At 41.1% G+C, this 12,193-nt stretch overlaps 1 protein-coding gene across 2 annotated transcripts in view; it reads right to left on the bottom strand.

The window, feature by feature from the left end:
• The window catches only part of MED23 (mediator complex subunit 23), a 48,387-nt gene extending 39,304 nt beyond the window's left edge, over positions 1-9,083 (bottom strand). For both annotated transcript variants that reach the window (XM_055135887.1, XM_055135886.1), the window contains exons 1-7: positions 8,870-9,083; positions 8,447-8,478; positions 8,211-8,298; positions 4,904-5,028; positions 3,313-3,424; positions 2,083-2,181; positions 189-290 (exon numbers count right to left, since the gene is read on the bottom strand). In XM_055135887.1, the coding sequence (XP_054991862.1) occupies positions 189-290; positions 2,083-2,181; positions 3,313-3,424; positions 4,904-5,028; positions 8,211-8,298; positions 8,447-8,478; positions 8,870-8,917 (606 nt within the window). In that variant the 5' untranslated portion in view covers positions 8,918-9,083. The remainder of the gene's footprint in view (positions 1-188; positions 291-2,082; positions 2,182-3,312; positions 3,425-4,903; positions 5,029-8,210; positions 8,299-8,446; positions 8,479-8,869) is intronic.
• Between the last annotated feature and the right edge of the window lie 3,110 nt (positions 9,084-12,193).

Consider the following 12,193-nt stretch of genomic DNA (forward strand, 5'->3'; position numbering starts at 1 on the left):
TACTTTAGTTTATCGCACATACATAAACTGTTAACAGGAAGCAGAGAAATAAAATTCAACACAATGACTGCAAAAATATACTATCGAAATATAAAGGAAGATACCCTTAAAAACAAACATTCAAAACAAGAATAATATATAACTATTATTAAAATTTCTATTTACAGATCTGGAAAATATAAATATACCCAATGTGGAAGTTTTCCCTCAGGATATAATTTCCTGATCTCTGTGACTGCAAAATAGGCCGGCAATAAACAGGCATTCCTTTCCAATATATACGCAATAACCTAAGATTAAAAAAAAGACAATGTCATTATTATCATTACTAGTATTTTTTGTTTGTTTTGGGGGCCACACGCAACTGTGCTGAGAGCTTACCCCAACTCTTTGCTCACAGATCACTCCCGGTGGGGGCTCAGAGGACCATACACGGTGGCCAAGTTCAAATCGGCACACTATGTGCAAAGCATGGGCCTCACCCACGGGTCTGATCTCTCTGGTCCCAGAGTTAGTATTCTTGACAAGGCCCACACATAAACCCTTTATCTATTCATTTATTCTATTCTGGCAGCTTGTGTCCTCCCAAGCAGTGCTCTGGGAGTCCAAGGGATCCTTCCAGAGAATTCGGACCACTGGGCAGGCAGTTCAAGGCTAAGGCCTGAGCTGTTCAATGCTAATGCCTGTAACACAGTGCTGCGTGAGCCCTGTGGTACTGAGCATTACCCAGGCCAGCCCTGCAGTGCTGGCCAACTCCAGGGCTACACCTGAACTGCTCAGGGGCCTACCGCGCTGCACCTGGTGATGCTGGAAACGCCACAAGGTGATGGGGATCCAACCCAAGTCGGGGCACCTTAACCCTTGGACTATCTTCCTGGCCCCTATTTACTCTTTTTTGAGTGCTGGGAATAAAACCAAGAGAGTCATATACACAAAAAGCTTTTTAACCACTGAGATACACTATCTGACCCACTAAGATCTTTAAAAGAAAGAATGGCAACAAGAAAAGTCATCAAAAAATAAAAATAGCATTCCAAGATTCACTGGGCTTAAACTGCAAAATGCACTGTTATCACTGTCATCCTGTTGTTCATCGATTTGCTTGAGCGGGCACCAGTAACGTCTCCATTGTGAGACACTGTTACTGCTTTTGGCATGTCAAATATGCCATGGGGAGTTTGCCAGGTTCTGCCGTGTGGGATGAAGGAATCAAACCCAGGTCGGCCTCGTGCAAGGCAAACGCCCTACCGGCTGTGCTATCGCTCCAGTCCAAAATGCAAAATAAAAGTATTAATTTATAGATGAAGAATCCCTACAAATAATAAACAATAAAATGGACTGCTATTGTAAAGAACATTAGAAATTCTTTTAAGCCAGTGGGCTTCAATCACTGGTCCATGGCAGTGCTGACCTGCAGGTGTGAGGCTGGCAGGTTGCAAAGTACTGGTCTACAGCCTCAGTGCTAACTGCCAGTTCCTGGGCCAGTTATGCAGGGCAGATGACAGTCTGTAGGTATGAAAAGACTTAAGCTATTAGTAGACTCAAACAGGAGAGTAAAGCTAAAGTAAAAATTCTTTTGACACTGGTGACACTGCACAATGATCTTTTATGAGATCCACAGGCATGTTTATGTCCAATAGTGCTTGAAAATACGTTAGTGGCTGGATCGATAGTACAGAGAGTAAGCCGCTTCCCTTGCAGCAGGAAGACCCTGGTTCAATTCCTGGCACTGTATGTGCCCCCCCCCACCCACCCCCGACCCCTTCCCTCAAAGCACCACCAGAGGTGACCAAAGCAGAGTTAGGAGCAAGCTCTGAGCACTACTGGGTGGGCCAAACCCCACAGCCCCCTCCCTGCCCCTCACCAAAAACAGAAACTACTTTACAATCTATACTGTCTTTTTCATCATTAACATGGATTACAATTTTCTTCTGAAATGCATCTTTAAAAGTAGAATAAATTTTTGTAGAAGCAAACAAATGGAATATTCTACAGGTTTTCTGCAAGTTTTAAAAGCACGTAACTGTAAAACTAGGCAATTTTGGGTTTACACTGAATGAACTGTAGACATGTCTAAATTACCTCTCTCGCTGCCAGAAGCTGCTGCACAACTGCCGAGCTGACTGTATTGGGTATTGTCAGAATTTTCTCCAAAATCACTTTTAAAAGATCTCGAACACCCTGACATAATAATAAAACAAGACATTAAAACTAAATAATGTCCTCTGGGCTAACCAATACACTCGTAAAGAACATCAGCTTCAAGGTTACAACCTTTATTTTTTTCTAAATCAGAGATAAGTCCCTAACACTTGCCCAAGAGAAGTCTTGTTCCAAATGGAATTCAAAAGAATGTCTTATGATATGAGGGAACAACAATTAAAGTTACCTATAAATAAAAATTAAACAATTAAACCTTTCACACTTGCTTACTTTGTTCTGGCAACCAATAAAGCTTAATTTGTGCTTATGAACAGAAGTCATTAAACAGACCTTGAGAACACTCTGACAACAAAAGCAGTAATACTAAACTCTTAAGCAGATGCTCTCCTACTGTTTCCTTTGGTATAGTCTAGCTTTGTGGTATGTACGGACTGTAATTATGAATGAAATTAGAAACATTAAAATGTCCCATACCAAAAGGGTAAAAATGTTTATCAGTCTGCTATGAAAGATAAATATTCAGAAAATTCTTAGAATTAATTTTGTGCTAAAGCATTATTCAGATCAAGTTATTCATTAGGTCAGCGTCTGCTAAATAATGTCATATTAGACTAAATAGAAGTAGCTATAGGTCCCATTTTGGAAATTCTTCCCAAAAGGACAATAATAAAAGTGGCTTGACTAAAGCAAGATGTCCTTTGTAGGTATGGAGATCATTCCTGTTGGTTAAAAGCAAAAAGTCAAAATTACTAGAAAAGATGGACACAAGTCCAAAAGAGATCAAGGTAGAGGTGAAACAGGACTTTTTCTCATCATCTTAACACTTAAATCCCTTCTCAGTTCCACAGACTCTTAACCTCTGCTCTGTCACTTGAATGGTCTCCAGCACCTTAAGGTCTTTGTGGCATGATAGAATCCAGAGTTTGCTTAGTGACTTCCTCAAATATATTAGCCACCAGCATTTTAAAGAATGCTGACAAGGAAGCAAAGAAACTGAGATTCATTGAGCAAAATTAAGCCCCTTTAGAAAAAGACAATTTTTTTTTTCTGTGAATGCCTGCTCTTGTTTCTCACATCTATAAATCACACATATATTAAAAAATCAATCATGAAAGAAAGTAATCTCTTTTCATAATTATGAAAAAATACCTTGTAATCCACTCCTCCAATTATTTTCCGAACTAGTTTAAAAGTCAAAGCCCAGAGCTGTGTTCTTTCCCATTCAAGAGTGTCAGAGTTTATCAGGGATTCACACACCATCCTAGGAAAAAGGATACAGTTTAATTACAAGACAGAAGTTGTCAAAGTTTTATAGCCAAGGTCCATATTCTCTGGGATTTATAACAGAACTCTTCATAAAAGCAAATCATTAGTCAGGCACACTTTAAAAAGTGAAGAGTATCTTAGAATTTTTATTTCTGTCAAAGATTAAATATAAAGTAGAACCAAATAATGTACATTATATTTTTACAGTGGGTAGGATGTTTGCCTTGCACACAGCACCTAGGTTCGATCCCCAGGTTCCCATATGGTCCCCAGAGTCCACCAGGAGGACTCCTGAGTGCGGAGCCAGGAGTAAACCTGAGCACTGCTGGGCGCACCTCCCCACTCCCCCAGCCCCCCAAATTTACCATCTCTCAGCTTGTGATAAACTGTATTTTTCTAAGATGACTGTAAAATAGATTTTTTTGGTCTTACATTATCTTCCAAAATGTGAAACCAACACCCCCCTGTAGAGAGGAGGTCTACATCCTGTTCCTTTAAATTTAGGCAGCCTAAGACTACACAGACAAAGAAAATCTCTAAGGCTCTCCAGGCAAGGTCTCAACAGCTCTGCCAACCCTCCTCTTCAAAGCTTGGTAGAGTTCTTGTACTCTACCATGGCGTGCAGATGTCCAAACCACCTTGAGAAGGGCATATGGGGATTCCAGCCGACTGCCCAGCTGAGGCTCCAGAGGACAGCAGGTCTCAACCACCAGGGAAGAGCATGGGAAGCCTTCGTTGTGATGGTTCTAGTGCTAGCTAGATTCTGACTCTAAGCATGAGACCATAAGGAAAAAAACCGCACACTTCACCAGGCCAACCATGAAGACTGGGCCAGAGAATGAGTAGATGGTATTTTGCCTTAACAGGCCAACCCTGGTTGTTCAATCTGCGGCACAACATACGGTGCTCTAAGTACCGCCAAGAGTGAGTCCTGAGCACCACCAGGTATGACCCTTACACACACACATACATAAAATAAACAAATTTAAAAGATGATGGGGATTGGGGCTGGAGTGACAGTACAGCGAGTAGGGCGTTTGCCTTGCATGCGGCCGACCCGGGTTCGAATCCCAGCATCCCATATGGTCCCCTGAGCACCGCCAGGGGTGATTTCTGAGTGCATGAGCCAGAAGTGACCCATGTGCATCGCCGGGTGTGACCCAAAAAGCAAAAAAAAAGATGATGGGGATCATCCTAAACTACCAAGTATTCAGGTAACTCACTGGGGGCAACAAAACTAGAATAGATTCATCGGAGTGATGTAGCCTCTGGGCTGAAAAGCAAAGCTCCAATGACTTGGAGCCTTTACATATATACCACTATACTAGAATATTGCACTCTAGAAACCAAACTTAAGGGATTATAAAGAATTACTTCTTAGAACCAAGATCTTTCTTCATTACCTCTTTCTTTTATGGCAATCTCAAACAATTTCCAAACATGTATAAAAACTAAGTGTTTGTTTTGCTCATACCTAGGTGGAAGGAGGCCAGTCTCCACTGCCATTGCTAAGCAATCATAAAGAAAAGAAATCCTCTTAGGACTGTGCTGGCCATGAATGAATTTAACAATCCACTGGATGCACTGCTCATGAGATTCCTGGAAAATCAGAACATGATATCTTTAGTCTAAAAGCTCGATTTTGTATCTAACAAATAGTTAATGTAATACCTGTGAGTACACTGAGGCTATGAGGTAACCCACTAGACATTCATAGATTAAAAACAATTTTTGAATAAACAGTCAAAAATATTCCAATTTAGTATTTCAGTATTAAAGCTTTACATTTTTAAATGTTATACACTAAACTCCCTTCAGTTTCATTAGAGCAGACATTTTATTATTATATATTGTAACTAGTAGCTTGATAGGTCGATGGGCTGAGTGCATGCTTTCCATGTAGGCATGCAGGAGATTTAATAGCTGGAAAGGCGTGGTCACCTAAATTACTGTGACAATCTGAGCACTGAGACAGAGTAACTCGACTACCCAAAACAGAACAAAACAGGATATTCACAGTTAACAAAATAGCTTAATATGGATTATTATTAATGAAAGAGATAAATATTCCTGCCACTGGGAAATGAAAAAAAATAATCAACACTGGGTGAGCATTATGAGCGTCAGGAAAATGTAGTGAGAGGGCCGAAGTGGTAGTACAATAGAAATCTAGTTCCTAAGTCACCTATCAGTTCTGAATCCAGTGACATATCCAATTTCTAGACTTGCATAACTTTAGTTATGACAGGAAAATGCAGTACCCATATCAAAGTTTGTTTTCTAGGATACCTTCTAGAAGTTTACATTTCATGCTCACCTGTACGATCTCAAAAATGTATATATATAAAATATATCCTTTCACATTTTAAGTGAAATATATCCTTTCACATTTTAAATCAATAAAGATTAAAAGTTCACTGACATTCTATTATGAGGCTATAAGGAACAGATACTCTCGAACATTCCCCCCAAACTATCAATTATTGAACTTTCTGGAAAGCTATTAGGTTCTTTATATTAAGATTATAGATATACTCTTTGACAAGCAACATTATATCCAGGAACTTTTTTCTGTGTTCCATACATAATAGATGTCCATGCAACAAAACAATACACTCACATGCCGCTATAATAAAAAAAAAAAAAGAAAGCAGAAGTAAATAATAGATTGATAATATTTACTTTCAGAATATACTGGGGCTAATGCAAGATGCTAATGAACAGTGCACATAATTAATGACTGTTGCATAAAAATAATTCATATGGGGACTGAAAAGGAAGTACAGAGGTTAAGGTGCTTGCCTTGAATGGGGCTTACACCCTCTCGCCTGCCATTTGAAACTTGGCACCACCTATAGCCCCCTGAGCACCATCAGGAGTGGCGCAGAGCCAAGAAAAAGCCTTGAGCAGTGCCAGATATGGCCCCAGGACAATTATGCACAAAGTACCTCTTTGAGGACATATAAATTAGAAATACCTGCTGTAACCAAAGAATGGATGGTTAATGGGCTGAAGTGATAGTAGAACAGGTAAGCCATTTGCCTTGCATGAGGCATCCTCTGAGCAGAGCCAAGAGTGATCATTGACTGAAGAACCAGAAATAAGCCCTGAACATCCTGGATGTGGCCCCAAAACTTTACAAACAAAAAATGGGTGGTTGTCGCGCGGCCGCTATCGCGGCCGCGCGGACTCAAAGTCTTCACCTTTGCCAAGGAAGAGAAATTATTAGATGATGCTTATTCAGCAGGCCTGATTGTTGGGGAAAATTTCCAATTAACAATAGTGAGTTCTGTATGGAAATATGAAATGTACTCAATATATAGAGAGAATAATGGGAATATCATCAGCTACTTAGATGGGGGGAGGGGTGGGAGGGGGGTGTATTGGGGTTCTTGGTGGTGGAACGGGTGCACTGGTGAAGGGATGGTTGTTTAATCGGTATTTGACTGTGACTTAAACCTGAAAGCCTTGTAGTTTTTTTGGTTTCACGGTGGTTCAATAAAATATTTCTTTAAATAAAAAAAAAAAAAAATGGGTGGTTGAGGCTGGAGTGATAGCACAGCGGGTAGGGCGTTTGCCTTGCATGTGGCCAACCTGGGTTCGATTCCCAGCATCCCACATGGTCCCCCCAGCACCGCCAGGAGTCATTCCTGAGTGTAGAGCCAGGAGTTAACCCCAGTGAATCACCAGGTGTGACTCAAAAAGAAAAAAAAAATAGGTGGTTAAGTCGTGAGACAAAAGGCAGATTATTCGTTGAGTGCATATTTCATATTATTTGAATTGTCAACCTTACACATACATATATTACCAGCTAGAAACAAAAAATCTTTTAAAGACTGCATTGTCACTATGTCTGATTAGCAAGAATAGGTCATAACTAAACCACAAACAGTTCTCTCTTTTTTTATATATATATTAACAAACAGTGAGAAAATACAACTACTGGAACTTGAGTTCTTTAAAATCACACATTTGTTGTTTTTTTTTTTACAGATACATTTCCTAGTGACTGTTCTTTGTTGTTTAGTTTTACTGGTTCCTTTCCTTGATTTTGGTATAGTATCTTTATATCCTAATTACATCATCTATCTTTATCTTATAGTATCTTTTAATCAATGCTGTGTCTTTTAAGTATGTACATGAAATTTTAATGATGAACATCAGTTTAAGTGTACCAGATAAATCAGAATAGGGTAAAAAAGATTTTATTCAGAGAAATAAAATCTGGAGAGAACGCACAGAAATAGAAATAGGGAGCCAGCCTTGCATGCAGCTGACTTCATCTGTGATTCCTGACACAATAAATGGTCCCCTGGGCACAGCCTGGGATTACCCTTGAGCCAGGAGGAGACCCAGAACACACCTGGGTGTGGATCAAAAACAAAAACACATGATTTAATTGAATCTAACCTGGGTAAAATCTTTTATAAAATCTCACACAGGGCTGTCATTCAGCTGGCTTCTCATATAGGTTTCCCTCTTGAAGTATAAACTCGGAAGAAGTGGAAATCTACTGAACAAAAACAAAAGCTGACTTTCTTTCTTTTCGGAAAGTCTAAATAGCAACATCAGAGGAGAGGTCTAAGAGGATGGGAGTCAGAGTGTGGCAGATACCCGACTCCCAGCATCCCATATGGTCCAACTGAGCCCACCAGGCCTGATCCCAGAGGGCAGAGCCAGGAGTAAACTCTGAGCACCTCCAGGTGTGGCTCCAAAACAAAACCAAAAAACCCCAAGGTCAAAATCATAAACTGGATATATGGATCAAATGTGGTACCCACCTGAGAAAGTCCACTCCAAAACTGTCTGAAGGCCCCCAAACAGCTAATCAGCTTTGTTTTTTCATCTTCAGGAGTGTCCATAAACATGCTTTAAGGGAAAAAATAAAAATCGCCTTATTTACCACCAGCCTTCTCAACCTAACCAGGAGTGCGGCTCTTACAAAAACACATTCATGTGAAAACAAACCCAAAAACAAACAAACAAACAAGCAAACAAAAACCTATCATATACTCACCCAGGGAAGGCCTCTTCTATAATTTCTGTTTTCTGTAAAAGAACAAGGGTGAACGATAGGGTTATTTTTTTTTTCATTAGGATGAGCGGGGGTGGCAGTGTCCCACAAAAAAAGAAAAAAAAATAAAAAATTACGAAGGATCCAGAATAAGCCACCTTAACCGGGTACACGCAGACAGGAACACCTGCGTGGCGCCGCCCGTCCCAAAGGTGTTGCACATTTCAACCACAACCTTTGCAATTGGACGGCCCGCCTCGGTGTCGCGAAAACCCCGGCGCACCAACTCCCAAGTCCCAAGAATGGGAAGGCGGTTTAACATCATAACAATAAACAGTGGAGTTCACGGGTGGGCGGCTGCACCTGACGCCCCCACCGCCCAGCCCCCGGGCCCCGGCCTTCCTGCGCCCAGGTAGATGCACTCACCACCACCTCTTCAAAAATACTCTGCAGTTGCGTCTCCATCTGCACCATCGTCCCCGGCCTCCCGCGCGCGTCCCGCGGGGATCGAGGGGTGGACGACAGGGAGACACACCCGCGGGAAACCACGGCGGGCCCGGGCCGCTTTCCCCGCCACACCCGAGGCCGAAAGTGGGGCCTCCGATGGGCCGCCCCCGCCCCCCGCCCAAAGAACTGATGCCTGCACCGGAAGCCGGGGGAAGTGCCCGGTCCGCGCCGATTCTACGCCCCAGCGGCAATCGCGCCCGGGCCAAAGCGTTCCGCCTAAGCAGCGGGGTGACCAAAGAGTCAGACGACAGCGTCCCCCAGTGGAGCCTCGGAAGAGGTCGCCCAGAGGAGTCCTGGGCCAGAGGCAGCCACCTGCCGGCTGCAGAGGTTGTTGCAGAAGGGGAGGGCAAAGCCCTTGGCGCCCCTGACTTGCCACCTGCGGGAGGACACGCTTTGCCCCCTGCAGCCAGGGTCATGTTGAAGCCGGTGAGACTTGATCCTCCGGGGAATGTACACATTTCTAACTTTTATTTCTGTTCCTGTCTCCAACTTCCGATTTTTGTTCCCCTTCTGAAGTCATTTTGTTTTGTTTTGAGTTTCTTGTGTTAGGCACCGCGAAATTACAAAGTTATTCATAACTGGGTTTCACGCGGATACTGTTTCAACACAGATCCACACAGAAGTCTGCCTCTGTGTTGCCCCCTCCTGTTTTTTTTTCTTTTGTTGTTCTATTTTTTTTTTTTTTTTTGCTTTTGGGTGCTCAGGACTTCCTCCTGGCTCTGCTCTCAGATCACTCCTGGAGGGTTCCGGGGATCCAGAGAGGCACTTTTAAAAATATATGTTTCTGCTTTGCGGTTTACAGTACTTTCACTGAGAGGATATCCTACATAACACCTTAACGCCTTTCAGCACCACCTCCTCCACCTGATTGAATGTTTCTCTCCACCACAGACATTGCCCCCTCCCTATCCTGTCCCAGAACCCCCTTAAGTGACATCTTTTCTACTTAATACCAGTTCTAGTGTTCTTTGTTTCCATTGTCTTTGGGTATTCATTATTGCACCACTCTTTCTTGCATATGAGAGAGTCATTCTGTGTGGTCTCTCTCCCCCTGACTGATTTCATTCAGCATGGTACTCTCTGGGTCCCTCCATGTAGCAGCAAATTGCGTGACTTAATCTTTTTCTAATGGCCAAGTAATATTCTATTGTGTCTATGTGCCCACATGGTTTCTCCATTCGGTCATCTATTCTTGAACATGGGTTCTTTCCAGATTTAGACTATTGCAAATAGTGCTTCAAGAAACATAGAGGTTAAAAAAAAAAAAAGAAACATAGGGGTGCAAATGTCTTTTCTCCATTTTTTTAAAAATCTCTGGATATATTCTGAGAAGTGAGATTGCTGGGTCAAATGGAAGCTCAATTCCTAGATTTTTTTTTTAGTAATGTCCATATTGTTTTTCAGAAAAGCTAGATTGTTGAATAACATTGGTTTGTCCTTGCTTCTTCCGCAAGGAGCTTAGACTTATTGAGTTGCACCCATCACAGTGCTCCTGAGGCACATCCAATTCTATCAGGCGCTCCTAATCCTATATTGCTCTTTTCTTTCCTTTTTTGTCCTTTGTATGGTTTAGCAATGTCCTTTTCTGTATAGACTCAGGAAGACAGTTAATGTGATGCTTTTATAATATGGGAATTACATTTATATCGGAATTATATGTAATATCCGAATTATATTTTCTCCCGGGCATCCATCATATTTACTTGACTTAAACCTCAGTTGTCCTTACTTCTTAACACCCATAAAAGGAAGGTCCTGGTGAGGGATTTGGATGGACCCAGGGAAAGATACAAGCTAACCTAGAATTGAAAAGGGACAAGCTATGTGCTATAAGAAGTACAGTAAATTAAGGGCACTGTCATGGAACAAACTTTGTCAAGACTCAAAAAGAAGTAACTGAATAAGGACCCTGTTGAGGTTAAGAAAGACTAATCTGGTCTGACAATTGTAGTCTGGAATATATAGGGAAATGTCCCCAGGAAAAGTCAACCCCGGGAAGATATATTAAGCTTAATATATCTTTTACTGTGTTCACACAAAATGACTAGAAATATTATAAGAAATAAATTTAATATGATTGTCTAATGGATTGTTAGCTAAGAAAAGGAAAAAGCAATATGCCCTTAGATGGAATTCCTGCCCTTGAGTGGATCTCTTAGTAATCTACAGTGCTGAACACCCAAATGAGATTTTGTCCCCGAGTTAAGCTCTTAGAAGAACTTCTGGTGAATCAGGGGCTTTACATCTGTTTACTGTAATGTTCAACCACACCTATGTGTATTCCCACTCTTCACAATTTTTATGTAACTAATGCTATGAACATAATAAATGGTCACTGATTACCAACCAGCCTGGGCCCTCAATTCTTTTATGGAGGCTCTACTGATGATTTTTAAAATCATATTAATCAGGTATTTTCTTATATTGTTTAGTTGTGATAAATATATCTTATCTCGGGAGCTGAGCCACACACTGCAATGATCGTGGAATATTTCTGGTTCCTAGGGATTACTCCTGGTAGTTCATGGAGGACCACAAACCATGCCTTGGGATCAAACTGGGGTGAGCTTTATGCAAGATAAACACCTACTTCCTGTGCTCTCTGACCTCACTGTTATATATTCCTCATACAAATCTCTTATCAGAAAATGAATGGTGAGAGTTTACTCCCTGACTTAGTTTGCTTTTTCATGTGGTTTTATGTTTTTTTCAGCATTAATTTCTAATTTTATGAATTTGATGAAGTCCTATTTATTAATTTTAAAATTTCATCGCTATTGTTTCATTATTGTGTCTTGATGATAATCTCCAAAAAAGGTATCCACCATCCTGATTTAAGATGGCAAAAGGAATAGCTACAATTCTTTTTCAGGTCACATCTTGGTTTCATTATTACTTCCTCAAATAAAACTCAGTGTCTAAGGGGTCCCCTACATAACTACCAACATCACTTTCAATACTTAATCCAATCATAGCCAGGGTGAGGATGATTGCTCTGTTCTGGTAGCATCTAAATTTTCCTAATAGAAATAATTTTTTGCATTCTTACTAAAAGGGTGACAATCTCTTACTGAGAGTACATATAAGCCTTGAATGGGGGGTAATAAGTATCTGTTTTAACTAATTCCAGATTCAGAGACACTTGACAAGCACAGTTTTGACACAGAAATAGACAAATTTAACCATTAAGGTCACTGCAAGGAAAAGTAAAGTGTATTTTTCCAGGGCAGGCGAATTGGCCTG

The sequence above is a fragment of the Sorex araneus genome, chromosome 4 (assembly GCF_027595985.1).
Source record: "Sorex araneus isolate mSorAra2 chromosome 4, mSorAra2.pri, whole genome shotgun sequence".
Classification (NCBI taxonomy): Eukaryota; Metazoa; Chordata; class Mammalia; order Eulipotyphla; family Soricidae; genus Sorex; species Sorex araneus.